The sequence below is a fragment of the Drosophila takahashii genome, chromosome X, assembly GCF_030179915.1.
Source record: "Drosophila takahashii strain IR98-3 E-12201 chromosome X, DtakHiC1v2, whole genome shotgun sequence".
NCBI lineage: Eukaryota > Metazoa > Arthropoda > Insecta > Diptera > Drosophilidae > Drosophila > Drosophila takahashii.
In genome coordinates, this window is record NC_091683.1 from 15,758,851 (window position 1) to 15,782,034 (window position 23,184).

Genomic DNA, 23,184 nt, shown 5'->3' on the forward strand with positions numbered 1-23,184 from the left:
TCATTCCCATTTCCATTCCCGCTTTTTTAGCTGGAAACCTGGAATTGGGAAGGGTAGTGGAAGCCAAAGGCGAAATGAAAACTTTTTTAGAGTGGTCCAAAAAATAAAATACTATTTTCACCCTTAAAAATTACAGATTTTGATGTAATACAAAAACAATTTGTTTTCCCTTATATAAATTGTCCTTAAAAATTACTCATACGACACGTATACCAGTAAGAATTTGGTTTAACAATCTTTGTTAACTTATGGATTTCGTTTGATTAATGGTTATAAAAAAGAGTTCTATGAAATAACAAATGCTTATTTGAAATCTAAGCCACCTAGATTAAAATAAACATTTGATTAATGGCAACAGTGCGTATGAGTGATAACCTTATTATTATATAGCCAAATATCAGTATCTGTATAGGTATCTGTATCAAAGTTTCTTAAGTTATTCACCTCTTTGCTTGGGTGAATCATTTATGGCTCATTCATGTGCTGAAAGTTACCAATTTTATACATTTACATGAACTTAATATCGAGGCTAGGTTTTGGCCATTATTGAATCTATCACTGTATACCCTTAGCTAAAATAATATTTATTCATAAGAAATTTGATCTTAAAACGAATGTATTACAGTAACATAGCTCCAAAGTTCGTAGGGCCTGCGTAAGATGTTCGAAAATGCGATTTTGGCCATCTTGTCTGAGTGCGAATCCATTTGGCTTAACTGATTTGACCGACTTGGCTGGAATTTGGGACCGCTGGCTATATGGCTATATGGCTATTATTATAGTGGCTTATAGTGATTGCGATTACGAACCTCTAGACCTCGTCGCGTATTCAAATATCAATGGCTAATTTCATTTTTGCGGCCACTTTTGCAACACTCACACTCTCGCGAAATTCCATAACATAATACTCACACACACACACACACACTGCAAGTTATTACCACATAGTCGATGACGCAGGGCTTTTGCCTTTTTTCCCCAAGAGAGAGCGAGAGAGAGATAGGAGGGGGAGAGAGAGAGAAGCTCTCGCTGAACGAAAGTAATGCTGCTAACGGTACAACTCACTTGCGCTTTCGAGAGAGTGCGCCAACGAAAGAGAGGAGAACTGCTGCAAAAGACCCCAGAGAGAGAGAGAGGGAGAGCGAGCGATCGGGATCGAGCCGAGTTCAAGTCTGAGCTGAGATTTTTTTTCTTCTTTTTTTGGGCCTGCGTTTTTGGAATTGTTAACATATTTTTACAGCTGCTCAAGACGCGCAGTCGCGATTCGTAGACGTGCGTTCATGCCAAGCGGTCGTCGCAGCTCCCCAAAAAATATCTAAGGCTGACCAATTTTTAAATAAGCCGCGCGTGTGATTTCAATATATTCCCCCATCTCAAAAAAAAAATAAAAATAAAAAAAAGTGCCAAAAAATATTATAATAATAATACCGAATTCTAACGGCTCTGCCGACCGAGTGTTTATCATATTTTTTTTGGTTGTGAAAATGCTGGTGCAAAATATATAAATAATTCGCTGTTAACCCACATTGGATTTTATTATTGTTTTTTTTTGTTGTTGTTCGTGTGGAGTGAAAGTGAAGCGGGCCGAAAAAAAAAACAAGAAGAAAAAGATCCAAAGACATCGCAGGAAGGTCGTGCCCAGCCAATTTGTAAATATATCTGGAAGATATAGGGCGCACACGATATAGAGCGATATGATGCGCAGGACTTTGGTGCTGGCAATGCTGCTGCTTTCGCTGCTGGCAACGCCGCAGGCAGCGATCGACAAGGACGACGGCAAGTTTCCGCCGGGCAGACATAACCTAAGTTCCGGATCGGATCAGCAGCACAATGTGATTAACCTGAGTCTGCAGGGCGATAGCAGTCCCCTGAGTCCCCAGAGCTTCGACCTGTCGCGCACCCGTCGTCTCCGGGATGCCCTCAACGTCTTCGATCTGGCCGTTCTGGCCGCCCAATGGGGTCAGGTGGAGAGCGGAGTTTCCCTCAACTGCAGCCGAGACATGCGGAGCTATCTCGGGGGCCTCAGCGATGCCAAGATGTGGGCCGTCAAGAGTGAGTACTAAGAATAGTTATCCTTATGGGGGTTATGGGGATTACTTATCCTGATCTCTACTTTACTCTACTTTTATATCTAAAATCCCCTGTATTATTAAAAACCTATCCAGAACTGAAGTTTTCTTGTGATTTATTTTTACAACTATTTATTTAAACTTAAACTTAAATTAATTAGTATTGATGGAGAAATCTAAAAAGTGTATGTACAATTTTTAGCGGTAATTTTTTAAATTTCTCATTTATTTACTTAATAAATTTCAGAAGGTTTTTTAATATTAGTAAGTATTTTTTTTAATTCACGATTGATTTGTTTTTACTTACTTCTGTAAACTTTCAGTAAATTCTCCCTCTAGTTTTCAAATAACCAAAAATGATTCCATTCAATTATACCAAGCCACTACCTTTAATAATCTCAATCTAAAATTGCTGCCCGCAGAAATCAATTTACCAGAACGAAAAGGTTTAGGCAGCAAATGAAAAAAGTTAATAATTATTCTGAGCTTGTGGTTGAAATTCAATTTCAAAGTAAAATATTAAATCAGAAGACAAATAAAGATTTTCGGATACGTGATGAGATGGCCATTCACTTCCCCTCATCTTATCGCAATTTCCACATACGTTTTCCACCTGAGACGCTGATCTTGTTTTCGATCGAAAACTAAAACCACCAGACGAACGTGCCATTCGCCGATTTTGGCGATTGGCGGAGATATATGCGCGGGTTTTATAGACACTTTATAGAGAGATCGCGAATAGACGAATTTGTGCCCGTAAGCACACAATCTACATAAGTGCACGATACCCAGCGAGCGATCGCCAAGGTCGCAATTAGTTCTTGCCAGTGCAGCAGCAACATGTACAGCAGCAACATGTACACCAGCAACATGCAACACCAGCAGCAGCAACTCAATCAAATTTTTGGCCTGATGGGCGGTTTGATTTTTGCGCTTGGTGTTTTGCCGAATTTTTTCACCCCATTTTGGGCAAATTGGTTTTTCCAAAAAAATTTTTTTTTTTTAGCTTTTTGTACTTTTTTGTTGGTCATTATGTCAGGGGGCTTGGTATTGAATAACGGATCGGAACGGAACGGTTCAATTGCATGGACCAGATCAAATTGGATCGACTGGCAGTATTTGCAGTCGAAAGTGAGACAGACAGACAGGCCGAGCTAAAGCTTGAATTATGAATAAATGTGGTGCGACTTGTTTTATTTTCGGTTTTCGGTTGTTTTTGGCTTTTTGGTTTTTCTCTTTTCGATTTTGCTGGTTGCGACAAGTTGCCGCACCACCCATAAAGCAATCCTATCGATTCCAGCAACCTGAGACCGAAAACACCACTGACCAACTGACTTGGCCAAGCTAAAACCACTCTCCTCCAGATGCTGGTTATGTAATCAATTAACGCAAAACACAGGAAAAAAAGAGAAAGAGAGCCGAAGAAAAAACGCCATGAAATAAAAGTGTTTGAGTTTCTTTTTTTTATTATTATTATTTCACTGCGGTTGCACCATGGGCCAAAGTGCCCGGAAAGTGGACACAATCGACGGTTCAAGTTCATGGAGTCTGGGGAAAAGTGTAGAGATAAAGAGAGGAAAGAGTCGGGATAACCATAAAAGAAAATGCATTTTCATGCGGAAGCATTTCCCCTTTTCGATTGGATGCTTTTTCTTTTTGGGGAGAAAGGCCAACGGCGTTTCGGAAGTTCGTCTTAATTTCTTTTTTAATTAACGAGTAGTTAAATATCGCAGTTACCTCACTAAATTCAATCTGACTTTAGCCAGAGGAAATATGTATGTATCTTTCGTTTTTCATCTCAGAAAAAAGTGCCTCCATTGCGAAAGCAATTTTTTCTTTTTATGTCCACTTTTGGTTAGTTTATTTTTATTTACTTTTTTTTTAGCCTTTTAAATTAGTTAAGGAAAGCTCATTATATTTTATTTAGTCGCAATCGAAAGCTAAAGTTTTACCCAAAAAAGGGTAGTAGCCAAAATTACCCAGAGCCGCGACAAATAAAAATCTAAAAAAATTCGAAATAATATAAAAATAAATCCTATATTGTAATAAAAACATATTGTTGTGTATAATATTAAAATATATACTTCTAGGTGAACGAAAGTGATTCTCGATCCTTTCTTATTTTTTTTCCTAAGTATTGAACATTTTTTCCACCGTTTTTAGGTGGAAATAAAACCTTATAAACATGAATTTTGGTTATGGTTTTTTTTTGGGACTCTAGCTGGCATCTATGTCAATGTCTCCCCTTATAAATTGTCTGCTTTATGGCCACACATGAGCGAAGTCAGGGCCAAAGTTTTTCCTGTGGCAAACCGGACTGGAAATTGTTATTTAAACGCTTCGGACATAATTTCCCAGCACTGGTTTCGTCGTATCTGGAGCTTGAGCTCCCAATCCTCGTCTTGGCCAAGATCAATGGCTAATAAATTGTGTGTTTTTTTCTACATTTTTTGCTATTTTTTTCTTGCCTCCGCCGTTGCCTTTGCAGTTTTGAATTGCAAATGCAATAGTTTGGTGGCAGCTCGGCTTGGCTGAACTCGATTGGCAGGTTGAAGGTTGCCGTGAAATGCACCATGCCATGACAACAATTGCAGCTTTGGAAGTCAAGTCGAAGGCCCAAGTCTTCGTCGAAAAAAACCAAAAAACCGAATACCGATTTGTAATTTTTTCGTCACTTTGTTTATCTAGTCGGAGGACAAACAACAGTCGGCAAAAGTCTTAGAGGAAGTGCAAATATTGTCTCATCATCATCATCATCGACGGCGATCTGCAAACTTCCTCGAAAATCGAAAAAAAAGCTTTCACAATCTTCGTAATGTTTCTTTCTTTTTTTTTTAAATTTTTTTTGCAAGTATTCCGGGTAAAGAAATATCAGAAACAAGTCTTTGCTTTTTTCCCTGCTTAAGAAAATGAGCAAATTACAGTTTTGACCTCGTCTTGCATTTCACCTGTGTTTCAGAAATTCAAAAAAAAAACCTGAAAACATAACCAAAATTGAAACGCAGCCAAGTTAACCAAAAAACCGACAAGTGATCGAGGTTCGATGGCTTGGTTTTTGGACTTTGCAGCCTGTTTGGTCATTAGTTGGTCACAATGCACAACGGTTTTTTGCTTTTTAGGCCAATATACTTAGCCGACTTTTGAGTGGAGGAGGGGTGGTATTGGGGGTTTGGGGGGTAACAGGCCCAATTACAGCCTTTGTGCGAAATGAAACGTCACGCAACATAATTTCTACGGCTTTCCCATATTTGTATGCTCAAAACCAACATTTACATACAGCTGGGGCCAGAAATTATAGCAGAAATGTGGTTAGAAATAAAATATTACAGTGAATAACAATAAAAAGATATTTCCCTAAGGCAACTTAATAAATTGAACTTTAAAAATTTAAAAATAATAAAACTAAGCTTTGGAAAATAAGGAAAATAATGAGCTTAATGATTTTGTTCTTATTATTGATCTAATTTAAGTAAAAAAATGTTAACTTCCTTAAAACTTTTTTTTCGCTTTCTGAATATTTATAATTTTTTAGTTTTTTTTAATTGATAAAATAAAATATATTTCTGGATAAATCAAAAAAACTAATGTTATTTGCTTGTTTATTTGTATTGAATAATTATTTTCACACAAGCTGCTAGTGTTTTGAACACGGCTGTTCATACTTTTGCGTGCAACAAGAAGAAGAAGAAGCAGACACCGAAATTGCACAACAAATAAACACGGCAGCAATATCAGCACAGCGGCAACATGCGACAAGTCTCTCTCTCGGTTTCTCCCCGAATATCTCCCAGTGTATATCTCTCTGTCTCTCTCTCTCTTTTTGTCTATCTATCTCCCTCTACTGGACACAAGCTTAGCTTATGTAATGTAACTTTAATTTGATTGTTGCAATGTCTTGCAGTTTTTTTGTTTTCCTTTATTTTTGAGGTTTTTTTCAGCGAAAATGAAATTATGGCCAAGTCAACTTTGTTGGTTTATTGTTGTTTTTGTTTTTTGTTGTTGGTTTTCATTGTGGGCAATAACGGTTCATTGGAGTGGAGACATGTATGTAAAATACTTTCAACTTTGACCGCGATTTTGGCCTGCTTTGCTTTTTTTCCCCCGCGAAAAACGAATGACTTAGGCAACAAACTCGTTTTCGGATAATTGTGCGTAATTAAAATCCGCGCCACGCAATGCAATTGGCCAAGTAACAAAAACAAAACAAAAAACTAAATACTGGCAGCTAGCCGCGAATCGCGGGGCCAAAAGGTCTAGGCCAAATACCAATTGGCTAGCGTAAGAAAAACTGCACCAGAATGGCCGACTTTATGAGATCAGAGATCACTGGAAATTATGGCCTACTTTTCAGCGTAGTGTTCTAGGAGGGGATTTTACTTGCAATTTCTTAATATAGTTTATTTTGCAGAGAAACATAATTAACAATGCTTAGAAACTATTATTTAATAATTTAATATTTATATATATATGAAAAATAAAATCAAAAGTAAATCTATAACGAACAATTTGAATTTTGTTGTTTACTTTTTGAGTTAATCTATAAAAGATGTAACTATTCTTATTGTAAAAGTGTTTTAATTTTTTTAAATTTATGTCTATGTACTTTAAGGAATTATCGCTTGTTCACAGTGAAGATGCGTAAACAAAGTCATTAACTTTCATGTTCATTTAATGTTCAAAGTGTCATAATAATAATAAAGGGATGTTTTTTTGTTTTATACCGAATCCGAATCCGGGTTAATATTTCACTTAGATGACCGCCGACAAAAGGCAATTAACACGCAGACTGTTCGAGGGCAAATGCCTAAATGCCACAATTAGGCAACTCTTGACTCTGAGTTGAATTATTATTATTACGACCAGCTTCCAGACGGCAGACATACGATAATTAGACAGAAATTACATTCCATCATGAGACGGCGCTAATTTCGATCATTGCGAATTGTGTCCGTCATTGGGGGACGGGACGCTTGCCAAATCCATTTGTAGTTTCAAGTTTAATGCGACACTCGGTCTTGGGCAAACAAAATATAAAAAATAAAAAAAGGGGGAAAAAATAGTTAATCGATCGATTTCTAGTCGAGTTGCATTTTCGGCCGAAGGCCCCTTATCGATAAACCGATTTCGATTTTTATTTCGATTCGCGTATGCCATAACCATGCGATCCATTTACATTTGACACTGGGTAAAAGCAAGAAATCATTTCCGTTAGGTAAAAGTCAGCCCCAATAAAATTAAAAAAAAAAACAAAGAAATTGAAGAGAAAAAACAATAGCGGCAGGTGATCGACGTGCCCGGCATAAATTTTAATTTCCAACGATACCGATTCCGATTCGGTTATGAAACGACCGGCTGCCATTTGAACGAGCTCTCAATTTGGGGTTATTGACCATAATTGCAATTTTGGGTGGTCGTATCATTTTGATTATAGCGCATTAGAGTTATGCAATTGTGGCTAAAGTGGCTGCAAAACCGATAGATCGATTGAAAATAAAAATCCTTCAATAGTTCAATCTTAATTGTATCCCTAACTTTTGTTATTGCTTAAAAAAATCTCCTTGAAATATATATATATAAATTTTTTACTAAGATATTTCCTTGAATTTATTTTTAATTTCTCAAAGGGTAAAAAAAATATTATCACCCATTAATAAAATATAATAACGCTGTACTTATTGGATTACACAGAAATTTCTATGATTAATGTCCCCTAAATAAACAAATCATTATTTTTGAGCATCTCCTAGAGATAATAGATAAATCACTTGGATAGACGAGCTAATTTAAGAGCCGTGACGATGCACTCCTTAAGCTAATTATTCCACAAATATTCCACAAATTACTTGCCCATCCTAATAATCGTTTCGGCAATGACGCTCGACGATTTCCATAAGTGAGTCACAAAACCAAAGCCCTGAATACTTTTTTGAATTGTTTTTGGGCCCAAACTGGTAACCCGAGACCAGTTTCACCGGCCATCCGTGGCAAAGAAATGCGCAGAAATAATTTAATTGGTTCGGATTCAATCCATTGCGTAAATGATGGCCATTGCCACGTGTCAGTGACCAAGTCGAAAACCTAAAATCGGAATACCAGTTAGTCAGGCGAAATAACCAAAGCTGAAGATGCAGCTGACCTTGTGCCGAATCTGCGGCGAGAAAAAAACCCAAAGCCCAAGCCCCAAAGACAGGCCAACTCTTTGACTGTTTTTTATATTTTTCTTTTTTATTTAATTTTTTTTCGACTCTCACTCTCGTCTGGCAGCTCTTCTTCGTGGGCGTTGAAAGACCCCGAGGGGAGGTCTTTGATAAGATATATGTGAGTGTGTTTTAAGCCCCCGGTACCCACAACATTGACATTGAAAAGCGAGAAAAGAAAGAAAGGCTTTGAGTGTGGGGCCAACGTGAGCTGAATACGAATACGTATAACCCCAGGCGTTCAGGAAGTAATCGCCCCATCTTATATCTTATGTACAAACCAACTATCTGAGGCACTCGAGGGGATCTTGAGTTTCCAGGGAATATCTGACGTTAGCGCATCTTCGAGCATAAAATTGCCAAACGAGTCGCATTTTATTATGTGACTCAATTAGGCAACGGCAAAGTGTAATTATTACATGGCAAAAATGGTATGGGTAATTATGAATTATATGCCGAGTAGCTAGCCCATAAACTTTGATCAAGTGTATGACAGTAGGTTGTTAAATAATGCGATTTATGGGTAGATTTTTTGTGAAAAACTTGCAGACATTTATTAGACATTATTATGAGACTTTAACTAATATGATAAGAATTTTTACTGACATTAAAAAATAAATTATAATCATTTGGCAAAGAAAGTAATTATACTAGAATTTAATTTTTTAAAATAATAAAATATTAACTGGTTAAGATACAGATTTTGTTATAAGATTTCTTAGTAATAACTTACAAAATATTTATAAAAATTATTACATTTTTTTATTTTGATAAATTGCTGTATATTGTTATATATGCTTACACCTATATAAAGACATCAAGAATTCAAGGAACTAAATTATTGTTAGCTGGAAATATTGCCTTCTCCTACGATCTTCTAATGTGATCTAATGGACACACCTCAACAATTAGTACACAGAACGCTTCACCCAAGTTCAAAGACTTTGCCAGCTTTATAGCCAAGCTGCGTGTTAAATGACAGGAAATTTATTTGGCCAAGACAAACGAACGGATCTCAAATCTTAAATCCACAACACACGCCTCTAATGTCCCCACATTACCAAAAAACTTGACTCTGGGGTTCTAATGACAAAGCCAAACATTAGTACGCAATTGCCGAAATTAGTTTGTTTGAAGTCACAGATTCTCATACCTTTGACACACACAAACCATTTAAAGCAGGTATGTAGAACTTGGCCATTTTGGAAACATGGCTTTAACTGATTTATTTGCACTGAAAACGAGATTTTCTAGAACCAAAAAAATAAGGAAACCCAGGTTTAGGCGATTGATTTATGAACGTTTAAAAAGCCAGACAAACATAATTCATGTAAGCTTTAAAAATTATGAGTAACTTCAAAAAATATATTTTAATAATTTATTTCAAAACATTTTAAAATATAATAAATATTTATTTCTATAATATAATTCATGTTAAATTCTTGTTATTTAAACATTTTAATGATCTATCTTTATGCTCAGTATAAATGTCTAAATTGATTACAATTTTGCTTTATGTATTTTTTAAAATTAAAGTTTTTATTTATGTTCTGCCTCGTTAGACGAAAGCCGTGAAAGACGACCGTAAAATTCGCAACGTACAATAAAAGTGACCAAAAAGTGCCAGAATAAACAGCTAAACGAATAGTAAACAAAATAAAATATTTATGGATTGCAATGGGCCATTTTTTTGGTTCCTGTGACGCAGATCGTTTAATAATTTTTATACTTTCCTTGCCTTAATTGAACTGTTAGCAGTTGAGACGCGTTGCTGCCATATTTTTTTCGATTTTATTATTAATTTTATCAGCTTTGATTTTGCGGCGTTTCGCAAGTGTTCGAAAAGTGGCGAAAAAAATATTTATAAAAATAGCAAAAAAAAAAAACAAACAACAAAGGTATCTCTGTGTATAATGGCAACTATTATTTATTGCCATTATATTTATACAATCGTTTCATCAATCAAATGGATTTCAACAGCTTTGTCACCGGGTTTTCAGTTTTGGCCTGGCTTTTTGGGCCCCGCCCTCATTGTTTTTGTCGCCACTCATTATGGTCGACTGCAATCGGTTTTCAGTATGTTAACACATTTGCCTAGCCCACCCCGCCTTTGTCCTTACCTTCGCTTGAACACACATGTATCTTAATCTTCTTGCAAATATTTTGTGCGATTCAAGTGCAAACTTTGATCTTGGAGGCAGGCTTTCAATGAAATTCCAAGAAATTGTAAACAGTTTTTGTATGGGCTAGTATTTAATTGGATAAGTTAACGAGCTTTGGTAGTTTTTTTTTAATTTTTTGTGTAGGTTTTCAATTATATTTATAGTTGAAAATCTTATGAGAATTGTATGTATGTATTTTATATGTATTTTATTTTTCAAAATAATATATAACTAAAACCAAGAAATCCCAAAAAGATATTTTACAAATAATATTTCCTTATTTTTAACTTAAAGCTAACTCATACTTATCATCTACCCGATAAAAATGAATGAAAATTAAGATCTGTGCAATAAACAGCTGTTTTTATTATAAGCAATAAATGAGTCTCGGATATTTCAATTATTTTGCTGTTAAAAAGGTAGGGGCTTTTAAGGTGCGGTGGTGGATAAAGTAAATCGAAATATCGATTTCCCTACCTGCTGGACCGCTTTCCCCCGACCTATATACGCACACGATCACATGCCGAACGACCTTCCGAATCGCCGGAATACAAGAATACACGATGAAATCTGTGTTTTGAATCGACTTTCGGTAGCCGCTACCAAGTTCATCTGACTTTGGGGATTGGGTGAGCTTTATTCGGTGGCCATGTCACCTTGATAAGACCTCATTGTCTGTCCGTCCCATCTGTCGATCTTGTTTGGCTCCGACATCGAGTTTTAGCTTCAGCTTCCACATAAAATTGAGCGTTTACCAAAGAGCGTTAAACGCCTGAATGACACGTTCAATTGAAGAAGTACATATATCACATCGAAATATGCCGACCCATTTGCCATGTACTGGCGTATCGATGGAGGTTTTGTGACGAAATGCTGACTACCAGCAAATCAAATGACCTCAATCGCTAAATTAAATTGAAAACATGTTTAAACATTACACAGAGATCGGATGAGGGAGTGGGCAAAAAATAAAGATTTTTTATCTCTTCTGCATTTTGTGTTGAAAAATATAACCAAAGAGGTTAACTGTAAGTTAAAAAATAAAAATAAAATACGAAAGATTCCAGAAAAAGTTACTTAAGACTTAAGACATTTTGAGATAAAACTCTTTATCAAGAAATACTTTCCTGTTTTCGTGATAAAACTCTTTTTACAACAATTTCTTAAAGCAATTTATCCATTCTTTTGGAACTCTACAATTTACAAATAATTATCTATTAGCCTATTTATTTAAAATACAATTTTTAAAAAATATAAATAAATAAAATTAATTTTTGGCAATCGGTTTTATTATTTAAAGCCTCGTGGGGCACATTTTCTTTCCGCTTTTAACAACTCTCTGCAGAGTTTCGTTGACTCTTGTTAAACGCAATTAAAATTGGTAAACACTTCTGATTTCGGCACATGCAAATGCAAATGCTGGCAAACACATTTCCGTTTGACGGCACCTCACGGTCATGGCCGGAGGTCTTGTGTAACCCAGAGATTACCAACTAGTTCCTGCTTTTTTGGCCAAGGCTTCGGGGAAGTGGAAGTACGAGTACAACATGTGGATGCTGGCTACACTGGATGCTCATGTAAGAGTTGCCATTTTCCTCGTGTCACCACGCAACCAAACAAAAGACCATTGCATGACTTTAGTTTCCATTTTCGAACCCAAAAACAAAACCAAAAAAAAAAGAAAAACATCTATAAAAATAAAAACTGGTTGGACAGAGTCCCAGTTCCAGTCGCCGCAGCCTCAAGTCCCCGATCTCTTCGGCAACTGGTTGCACGAAAACTAAAAAACGAAAACAAAATAGCATAACAGCCTCAACTTTGTGCAAATAAATCAGCCAACTTGCATTGAATCTGAATCCACTGCAGCCGTCTAGTTGGGCTGATTATTTCGCCTATTAATTGGCATTAAATTGATAGGAAAATTGGCTTTAATATTCATGGAATTAAGATATTAAAGATATTGGGGCGTATATATTTTTATTAAGTATTAACTATTTATAAGATTTAAAATATTACACTCAAAATAAATTTAACCCTAAATTTTAGAAAATCGCCCTAAAAATTTCTTTTTTCTAAATACAAGAAAGTTATTTCTAAATCTAAGGAAATTTTTCTTAAGTCAAGAAAGTTTTTCTCAAATCTAGGAAGTTTTTCTTAAATGTAGGAAATGGTTACCATGAACTAAAATCACCCTAAAATCTAGAAAAAATGTCCTAAACTTTAGAAATTATTTTCTGAAAAATAGAAAGGCAAACGAAAATAATAAAATATCTTGGCAACACCTTTTCTAAAAATTAGTGCCCTAACCCTAAAATGAAACCAACCCTAAATAATAGAAACATTTTCTAAAAAGTAGAAATTTTGTCTAAAAAATAGAAATATTTGTTTTCACATGCTCTGGCACACCAAAATGTTCAATGCCAGAACTTGTCAACTGCCGGCCGGCTGTACCCGTGGCGCAGACGGTTAAAGCACTTGGTTAGCAATCGAATCGACGCGGGTTCGAGTCCCAGAGCAAATTTTTTTTACCTTTTTTTTTTAATTTTTTTTTTAATGTTATTTTATTTTTTTTAAAATTTATTTTTTTACTTTTTTTTATTCCTTTTTTTATTGATGGCAAGCGGTAAACTGAAAATAATTAGGTTCATATTCAGCTATTTACTATATACTACACATAATATAAATTGCGTTAGCATAAATATATACATATGTATATACGTATGTAAATAAGTAAAACGCGAATGGTCAAAATTATGCAATTAGTATTCAAATGTGTTGTCCGCTTCACCCTTTACATACAATGCTCGGTTTGCCACAACAAATTTATGTGCTACAATGGCCCAGTATGTAGGCCGTTCGCTCCTCGCGCGGGAGACCCAGGTTCGATTCTCACGACGGACAAGTAAAAATTGTAAGTTTTTTTCATGAAGATAAAATATTAACTAATCATAATTTATACATTCCCCCATTCCCCCGCAGTCCCGTAGTCCACATTTACAACCACATTTGGCTTTGGTGCAAGTCCAAGTGCAAATACATAATAATAAATACATAACCTTTAACATTCACAATATACAAGACACACAACGCCTGCATATGTACATAGGGAGGATTACATAATATAAACGTATATACAAAAAAAATCATGATTGAACATGTTTTTTTGTTTTGTTTTAAATTTCTATTTTTTAGGAAAATTTCCTACTTTTTAGAAATTTTTGCCCTTAAATTTAGTAAAATTACCCTAAAATTTAGAAATATGACGTCAAAAAAAATCAAAAATATAGAAAAATGTGACCCTAAAATTTAGGGCTAGCTTGTCTTGAAGACAAAAGTAGGGCGATTTCCTTGACTTTAGGGTTAATTTTATTTTGAGTGTATATGTAGTTATAGGTCTTATGCATTAAATGTTTATTTTATACATTTTTTTATAATAATATACGGAATTTAGATGGCTCATCAGCAATGCTTTAGTTATTGTAAAGGACGTCATCGAATAATAGTAGTAATGTAGGGCATTTCTTGAGTCGCTTAGCCAGTAAATATTCAAGATGATGGCGGCATTTTAAAGTTGGCAGCTTGACGGCTGCGCTGCAATTGCATAATGGCCAGTTTTTTATGTTTTTTTCCTATATTTTCATACGCCCCATTCACACTGGGCGCTGTATAGTCAGTATGTTGCATTTCGAACGCTTCTGATATGCCCTTTCCTTTTTTCTCTTCTCCTCAGTGGACGATGCTTCCGGTCACTATACATCCGGTTTCTTCTACGGCAACAACTACTGGATGGGTTCGTTGGCCCTTTGCGATGCCATTGACGACGGCCTGATCGCTGCTCCAATTGGCAAGGATAACAACTCCTCCTCGTCGTCATCCGCCGCCGCATCCCCATCCTCGCCAGAAAACGAGACCAAGAACAGCGGGCTGCCCTTCGCCGCCGCTCACACCCAAGGATATAGCAGTGTCTACAACGCTCCACCGCCCTTTGTGCCCGGATTCTACGTGGTCAAGATGCAGCTCAACGAGACGCTACCCACCCAAGTGGTAAGGAAATCGATTGAATAGAAACTGAAATTAAATGGGTTACAAAATAAATAAGAAATATTTAAAAATAAATGTATTAAAAACTATGCACAATTATTAGTTTTATAAATTAAGATTGTCTTGATATTGAAAAGATATTTATGTACTTACAAATATTTAGGAATACTAAATAATTGGTAAGATCAAGATACTATAATAATATCAACATAATGAACCAAAATTTGTTTGTAAATTTTTAACTTAGGTGCATAAATAAATTATGAAAATAAATAGTTTTATTTAATATGAATTGATAAAACATTTAAATATGAATTTTATATGAATAGATAATGCATTTAAATATGAATTTAATACTGAACAAATAATACTTAAGTGTGGTAAAGAATTGTACAATATTTATTAACACATTTTCGAAAGCTAATATAATTTATAGGTCAAATAAATAAATTATTTAAAACTATTTAATTTGATTAAAATTATGATTCTTTTCCCCAGCTGCGCACCATTTATGTGGGCATGTGCCTGCCCTCCAGCTGCTCCATTGCGGACATTGGTCAAATGAGCGCCAAGGCTCACGTGGAGCTGTCTTCGCGGGATCTTCGCGTCCTGGACATTCGTGTGCCCACCGACAAGGAGTTCAACATATGGGCGGACAAGACCTTCTGCCTGCTGATGTAAGTGGACAACCAAAAAAAAAAAATATACCTATACCCAAAAATCCAATCAAAAGTTCACTTTCAAATATGCCAGAGAGTGGAGTGCGTTAAACAATTGATCAAACATAATGCGGAGCTTTTTTGGCCAGTTGGTTTTGGCCATTAGCGTTGAGTCAGACGATTTGTGTGAAATTTTGTTTCCCCCCCAAATCGAATTATAATAAAAAGCGAAACTCCATTTGTTTACTCGGAATATTAGCGGGTAATATGATTATATGCCTTCCTATATCTGATGAAACTACACGGCGAATAATTTGTTAGCTTTTGTTGACACAAAAATAAAAAAAGAATAACTATTTTTGTCACTGAATTTAATATTTGAAATTAAAAAATATATTCAGTTTTTAAATTATTTAATATAAATTTGTACAATTTTTTCCGATTTTCGGGTTTTTTTTCGATTTTTATATCTAGCCGTTTCGATGATACTTAAAATAAAATAAATGATAGAAACTTAATAAATTCCATTTAAAACAATGTTATCCAATGCTTAAACATTACAAAGTGATATAAAATGGTTTCCAAGTATTTTGTAATCAGTTTTTTATGTTATACCGATCTTCAGACTAATTGAACTTATATATCTTCCCTATAGTGTGGTATCCAGCATTGTGCTTGCCCTGATTTGCTGCGGCACCCTGTACGAGATTTACCTGCGGGGCAAGCTGAAGGAGGCGCTGCGTCGCCAGGACAAGGAGATGATGAACAACAGCGAGACGAGCTCGGGCATTGGCTGTGCCTCCTCGGACTACAGCGACACGATGACGGCCCACGACGATCCTCTCAAGCAATCGGATCACTCGCAGTCGTCGGGTTCGCTCAAGCAGCTGGATGCGCTGGTCCTCAACTTGCCGCCGAATGATAATGACAGCGGAAACGGACACCACCATCACGATCACGATGCTGATCAGGATCACGATCACGATCACGATCATCGGGGTGGAAGCAACAATAGCAACTCGGACGAGCATCTGGAGGGGCATCTGCATGAGCCGGAAAAGCTGAGCATCTACTCGGAACTCCTGCTCTCCTTCTCGGCCATAACGAACTTCAATGCGATCTGCGATCGAAATGTGGGTGCCGACACCATTCCCTGCATCCATGGACTGCGCGCCTTCAGCATGGCCTGGGTGATCCTCGGGCACACCTGCATCGTCGTCTTCAAGTACTCGGATAACATGGAGATGCGCAAGGAGGTGGAGCAGAACTTCTTCTTCCAGGCCATCACCAATGGAGCCTTCAGCGTGGACACGTTCTTCTTCATCAGCGGCTTCCTCATCTCGTACATCTACTTCCGGACGAACGCCAAGGGCAAGTTGAATAAGCTGAGCAAGGGAGCCAATGAATTCACCGCCGGAACGGCACACTTTTTCGGTCTCGTGGCCTATCGATTCATGCGCCTCACCGCCCCCTATCTGTTCGTCCTGGGCGTCGTCCAGGTGACCATGAAGTACCTGGCCACCTACTCGATCTTCGACCCGCCCACCATGGATCACATCACCTGTCCGGACTACTGGTGGCGCAACATTCTCTACATCAACACCCTGTTCCCCGTGGACGAGATGGTAAGTGGTTGTAAGAGTACTTAAAAATAATTATAAAGTGGGTTGTTTTGAGATGTCTAAAAATATGAAATAATAATCGGTTTTATTGAACGATATAGAGGAATTGTTTTGAAATGTCTACACAGAGAAAAAAAGACCAAAAATAGTCATCCATCGGATATTTTTTCATATCAATTTTGGTCCCATCTGTTTTCATATCAAAATGATATTTTCGAACATATGATTTTGTACCATATTGATATTTAAAATTTAAATTTAATTTATAGCATTTCTTTAAGCTTAAAACTTAACCATTATATCACGATATTTATGATCTCGTATGATCTAAGTATTTCAATTTTTTTTATATAATAATTATAAATTAAAGCAAAACACTCTTTATTTTAATGAGAAATACTGATTACTATTGTATAAATTCTTCATTTGTACTTCGATATAAATAATGTATAGAGTTATTATTATAAATTAGACTTTTTCATGTTTAAAGTTCCTTGAATCATAATCAGAGGAATATTCTCCAATTTATATCTTTTATAACTTCCTCGCTATCCGCAGTGCATGCTCTGGAGTTGGTATCTGGCGAATGACACGCAGTTCTACATGATTGGCGCCATCATCCTGATCGTGGGCGTGCGCCACTTCAAGCTGTCGGCGATCACGACGCTGGTGTTCCTGGTGCTGTCGTGGATCACCACGGCGGTGATTGCGTTCACCAACAACCATCGGCCCAACACCGACGATCCCTTGGCGCTGTTCGACAAGATCTACGACAAGCCATGGACCCGCCTGGGACCCTACCTCATCGGCATGGCCGTCGGCTGGATCCTGTTCAGGACCAACTGCAAGATCCGGCTGCCCAAGCTGACGGTGGCCAGCGCCTGGTTCCTGGCCATGCTCAATCTGTTCGTCCTGGTCTTTGGTCTGTACAAGGCCGACCTCTCGCAGTTCACCGCCGCCGCCTACAGCTCGCTGAGCCACTCGGCCTGGGCGTTGTCCTTGGCCTGGATCACCATCGCCTGCTCCACGGGCTACGGCGGCTACATCAACTCGCTGCTCTCGGCGCCCTGCCTCTATCCCTTCTCCCGCGTCACCTACTGCGCCTACCTGGTCCACCCGATCGTCATCCGCTCCATGGCGCTCAACTCGGACGCGCCACTGCATCTGGGCGGGGATCTGATGGTGAGTTGGGGGTTTTTTCTTTGAAGAATTGGGAAAATTAGAAAAACTCTCATTTCTGGAGGTTTCAAATCAATACTAATAGTGTCCAAAAGTATGCAACAATATTTGTATGTCCAGAAATCTCTAGAGATTTATTTAAATTAATAGAAGGGTATATAAACAAGGGATTAATTTCATTAAAATTTTGTTTTCCAAGAAAATAAATATTTTAAAAAATTTTTATAATTTTATTATTTTTCTCCCACCTTCAGGTTGTCATGTTCTTCGGCCTCACGGTGGCCTCCTACTTCCTGTCCTTCGTGGTGTCCATGTCCTTCGAGGCGCCCGTCGTCACAATGCTGAAGATCCTGTCGCCCAGTCGAAAGAAACGCCTCGCCTAAGTCCCACGCACCAGAACCGCCCATTTCCGATTATTTATACCCCCATTTTGTCATGTTATCTATTTCTTGTCTATCAAGCAATGCCCCACATATTTATAGCATCGACTCATCTGCACACTTACGACTCCTTCCGATCGTTTTCTCTCTATATATATACACTATATATTCTTTTCACTCTGCACCACATTTTCCACTCACTTGTGTTCCAGTTAAAAAAAAGAAAATACAAAAAACGAGGAAAACACGACGTGCAAATTGAAACGTGCAAATCAATTCAAACTATTTTTTGTCATATTTTTGTTTCATAATGTGTACATTTTAGTCCTTTAATTTATTCCAAAGGTTTGGAAATTTTGCGCGTGACGAAGAGAAAGAGTTATACATAGTACTTAATAGTTATAATTATATGAAACTCTAGTACCTAATTTTATGAAATCATGTTGTATATACTATATGCTATATATTGTTATATATAAACTTTTAAATAAAAACTGCTACCAAATACAAATTATGAGAGTTTTAATGGAATTAGAAGTTGTCCTTAAAGGGTATTTTTTAGAATCAGGTTTTAAATAATAAAAAAATACTGTATTTATTTTGTTATACAGCTTTGTTGGGGAAAGAGCTTTTATTTTTTTTATTTCTGAATTTGAAAATTTCTGAATAGAAAATATTATCACATTTATATTTATTAGTATCATTTATTAATGTACCTGTAACTGTAAAAAATATTATTAAAAAATATTTTTAGCTAATTAGTTAGTTCACAAATATGTTGTTTAATATTACTAGAAGTATTATTATATTTTTGGTATCACGTTGATAAAGTCTTTTTTTGGGAGTTTTATTTTGATGATAGCCCTGCTGGATACCTCTTCCCCATCAAGGACTTCTTTCGTAACTGAAGATTCTTTTCTTCTTTCTCCGCATCCTGCACACAGGACGGGCAAATGGTTTTGGGATAGGGGTCGTCTCTCTCAACTGGATAGCCACTCCACTGGGAAAGCATGTTGGCAATGCATGTGCCGGATTCCTAAATCCGACCGAAGACATTCACCATGTTTTTCTTGTGCTCCAAGCACACACGGCATCTAGACGCCTCCATAGCCCTTAAATCGAAAATATTATTAAGAAATTTGAGAGTTTTTGAGAGAATGCACTTTCTTACAATCGTTTTTAGTACTCAATTTCACCAGATAGTTTTTTGACAGCTAAAAGAACCGGCAAAGCTTTGAAAACATCGATGGTCTTATCGATACTATTGATGGAGAGCCTTTCTGCTCCTTTCGATTTATTAGTAAGTTAAGAAGAGCTGCAAATATACTTTCCATTTTGATTTTAAATATTTCTTGCATATTCATTTCTGAAAATAGAATTTTGTATGGAACATGTGACCGAAATTAAACAGTTTAGGGAACCGTTAAACAATATTAAAAAAAAATTAATATGGCGCTTAATATATTTATTAATGTTATTATCATTAAGAAGGTGCAATATCATTTATTTTCGTAAAGTGCCTTAAACAGTGTGAATTTATTTAAAAAAAAAAAAAATTAAGTACATAAGCCAATTCATATGTTTTATAATATTACTATAAATATTATGGTAATTGAAGGATGGAATGACATTATACGCTACATTTATATTAAGACGTACGATAACCGTTAGTTTGTATGGTCCATTATCCAGTATCTGTCTTATTTTGGTATCACGTTGCAAAAGTAGTCTATTGGGAGGCGTCCCTGAACTCGGGTATATCTTTTTTTTGCAGCTCTACCTGAAGTTCCTAGCGACGAACCATGTGGTGGATGCATTCCAGTGTGGTCAAGCTAACGTTGCTTGGCGGAAGAATGCACCGTTCGCAGGTGTCGCTTGAGGTTCGAACTGGTTGTGAAGGACATTTCGCAGTGGGAACACTTGTAGGGCCGTTCTCCGGTGTGAATGCGCATGTGCACCTTGAGAGTCTCCTTGTTCTTGAAGGCGGCCGAACAGAGAGAACACTTAAACACCCGTTCCCCGTGGGTCGCCAAGTGCTTGGTGAGACTCCACTCCAGTGGAAAGTACCTGGGACAGTGGGGACACTCGAACTTCACCGGTCGATTCCCGTGGGTCAACAAGTGCTTGATGAGACTGCACTCCATTGGAAAGGTCTTTGGACATTGCGGACACTCGAAATCTTTCGTTTTGATCGTCGATTCCGCAAGGTCTTCATAATATTCTCCCTCAATTACTGGGCCATCGAAGTCCGAGTCCGAGATCTGAAAGTATTCCTCCTCGAAAACGTCCTCCTCCAGGGGCTCGTTTATCACGCGACATGGCAACTGATTTTCCTGGGCTTCTTCGTAGCTCCAAATATCTGGGACTAGTTCTTCCTTAACCTGGATGATATTACCGCTGTATGCGATGCCTTGATCCTCCAGTGAATTCTCTCGTATCTGATCGTATGTCTCGTACGCCTTTTCGGCATCCTGCAGACAGGACATGCAAATGGTTTTGGGGAAGGGGTCGTTCCTCTTAACAGGATACCCACACCACTGGGAAAGTATGTTGGCAATGCAAGTCCCAGAGTCCTGCGTCCGATCGAAGACATTCACCATGATTTCGCCGTGCTCCAGGCACACACGGCACAGGGGCGCCTCCATAGCCCTGAAATCGAACAAATTATTAGGAAATTTCGAAATATTTACGATCGCTCGAGGGTAGTTTGTTTACAGCTGTAAGAACCGGGAAGAATATCGATAAACATAGATCGTAGGAGCAGCTGGGGTTCCATTAGGGGGATTCCTGGTACTCACGAAGTACTATTATTAAATACATATAAAATAATTACATTATTAACTTTTATTATTTTCTTATTATTATATTTATTAACTTTATATTAAACATGTATATTCTATTATTATAGTTAGTACAATATATAATTTAAGAATATACAAGTTAATAAACACGCCTATCGATATGAACTATCGATGCTTGGCCCCCTCTAGCCGACAGTCACCAATCGATCTGGCAACCCTGCGCGAAGCGAGTTTGTAATTTTTAAGTAATTCCTTTAAAAATGCCGCCCGGAAGGCAAATTGCGAGCGACAGCGACATGGAGACCGTGCTGGAGGAGTTCAAGGAGCGCCAGGGGCGCCGGAACAGCATCGGGTCGGCCAAGTACGCCTGCAGCGTGCCCAAATGCGAGGCCACCTTCAAGCGGCTGGACCAGTTGGACCGCCATGAGTATCACCACACGGGAATTGTAATTATAATGATTCTACTATAGATTCCGCAAATGTATGATACCCTATTCCTGCAGAAGAAGCACGCCTGCTCGTACGAGGGCTGCGACAAGACGTACTCCATCGTGACGCACCTGAAGCGCCACCTGCGCAGCACCCACGAGCGTCCCGAGGCGGCGGCCAAGAAGACGGTGAAGTGCGCGCTCGAGGAATGCGGCAAGATGTTCATCTCGGTCAGCAACATGACCCGCCACATGCGCGAAACGCACGAGAGTCCGCGCGTCTATCGCTGCGGCCACTGCGGCGCCAACTTCTCGCAGAAGCTTAAGCTGAAGCGCCACGAGATCCGGGAGCACACGCTCGAGTATCCCTTCGCGTGCTCGAAGTGCTCGCGCGGCTTCTACCAGGAGTGGCAGCGGCAGAGCCACGAGCCCAGCTGCAAGCAGTACGAGTGCCCCGGCTGCCCGCTGAAGTTCGACAAGTGGACGCTGTACACGAAGCATTGCCGGGAGACGTTGCACGGAAGGAATCGCCACAAATGCGACCGCTGCGAGTGCGCCTTCGACAAGCCGAGCGATCTCAAGCAGCACATCGAGGTGAGGCACAAGGAGGCCAAGGAGAAGCAGCCGGAAGAGGAGTCAGCTTTCACCTGCACCGAGGAGGGCTGCGGCCGGAGCTACTCGTACCTGAGGAATCTCCGCCAGCACGTGCTGACCGCCCATTCGGGCCGACGTTTCGAGTGCCAGAGCGTGGACTGCGGTCGCTGCTTCAGCAGTGCCCAGAATCTGGCCAAGCATCTGCTCAGGGACCACAGGGATGTCCAGAAGAGCCAGAAGAAGAGCGACCAGAGGGCCAAGTTGAATCCCCGCAAGCGCAGGCGCGACGCCGGACGCAGCAAGCACTCGCGCCTGGCCAAGCTGGCCTGCCTGCAGCTGGACAAGGAGGACGAGGAGGCGGTGCGCGAGCGCCAGCCGTTGGCCCTCGAAAAGGTCACCCAGTCGTTGGCGGAAGACCCCGTCGAAGAGCTGCTGGCACAGACGCTTCAGGAAGCAGAGGAAGTGGAGCAGGAGTAAAAGAAAAGGGAAGGAAGGTCAGGTGAAAACCGGAATGAGGCTGAAATACCTTTGAGTCGAAAGGAAAATGGAGCGAAAATTAAGTGAAATACACAGAAGAACTCAAGAAGTTGTACACAAAACACAAATCAAGACGCAAAATCATCAAGAAACTGCCAAAGACACAAAAATTTAAACACAAAATGATGAAGAAGTGCAAAGCATCAGAAAACAGACGAAGGTAACTTTTACATATTTATAAAAAACGACTCTAAATATACAGAAAATAAACTAGGACCTTTCTTCCTTCCCTACTAGTTAAGTTAATTAATTACTAATCATCGCCGCCTGGAGCGGATTAATTAATCACTTAGAATCCCATTCCATGACTAGAATTTTAGAAAATACCCGGAGTAGAATATTATTTATATTAAATAAAACATAAGTACTCCTTACTTCTCAGAAAAAAAAACCAAATTTCAAGTAATATATAATTTCTAAAATTTTTTTAGAGCTGTAGACATTTTCTTCTCTAAGTTGCCATGGTTTCAAAATGAAAGCCAGCCGTAAATCGGTCATAAATACTAGTCTTAGAA

At 38.3% G+C, this 23,184-nt stretch overlaps 3 protein-coding genes across 3 annotated transcripts; 2 read left to right on the forward strand and 1 right to left on the reverse strand.

The window, feature by feature from the left end:
- The first annotated feature begins 1,250 nt into the window (after nt 1–1,250).
- On the forward strand, nt 1,251–18,820 carry LOC108056792 (uncharacterized). Its single transcript, XM_017140779.2, has 6 exons — nt 1,251–2,052; nt 14,159–14,472; nt 14,968–15,146; nt 15,784–16,753; nt 17,309–17,932; nt 18,184–18,820. The coding sequence occupies exons 1-6, from the start codon at nt 1,695–1,697 to the stop codon at nt 18,310–18,312; spliced, it is 2,574 nt and encodes an 857-aa protein (XP_016996268.2). The 5' UTR covers nt 1,251–1,694; the 3' UTR covers nt 18,313–18,820.
- Nucleotides 18,821–19,796: 976 nt separating this feature from the next.
- LOC108056760 (zinc finger protein Paris) lies at nt 19,797–21,025 on the reverse strand. The gene has a single exon (XM_070219184.1). The coding sequence runs from the start codon at nt 20,952–20,954 to the stop codon at nt 20,142–20,144; it is 813 nt and encodes a 270-aa protein (XP_070075285.1). The 5' UTR covers nt 20,955–21,025; the 3' UTR covers nt 19,797–20,141.
- Nucleotides 21,026–21,318: 293 nt separating this feature from the next.
- Nucleotides 21,319–23,072, forward strand: LOC108056770 (transcription factor IIIA). The gene is made up of 2 exons (XM_017140744.3): nt 21,319–21,556; nt 21,614–23,072. Exons 1-2 carry the CDS (start codon nt 21,371–21,373, stop codon nt 22,607–22,609), a joined length of 1,182 nt encoding a protein of 393 aa, XP_016996233.2. The 5' UTR covers nt 21,319–21,370; the 3' UTR covers nt 22,610–23,072.
- Nucleotides 23,073–23,184: the final 112 nt, after the last annotated feature.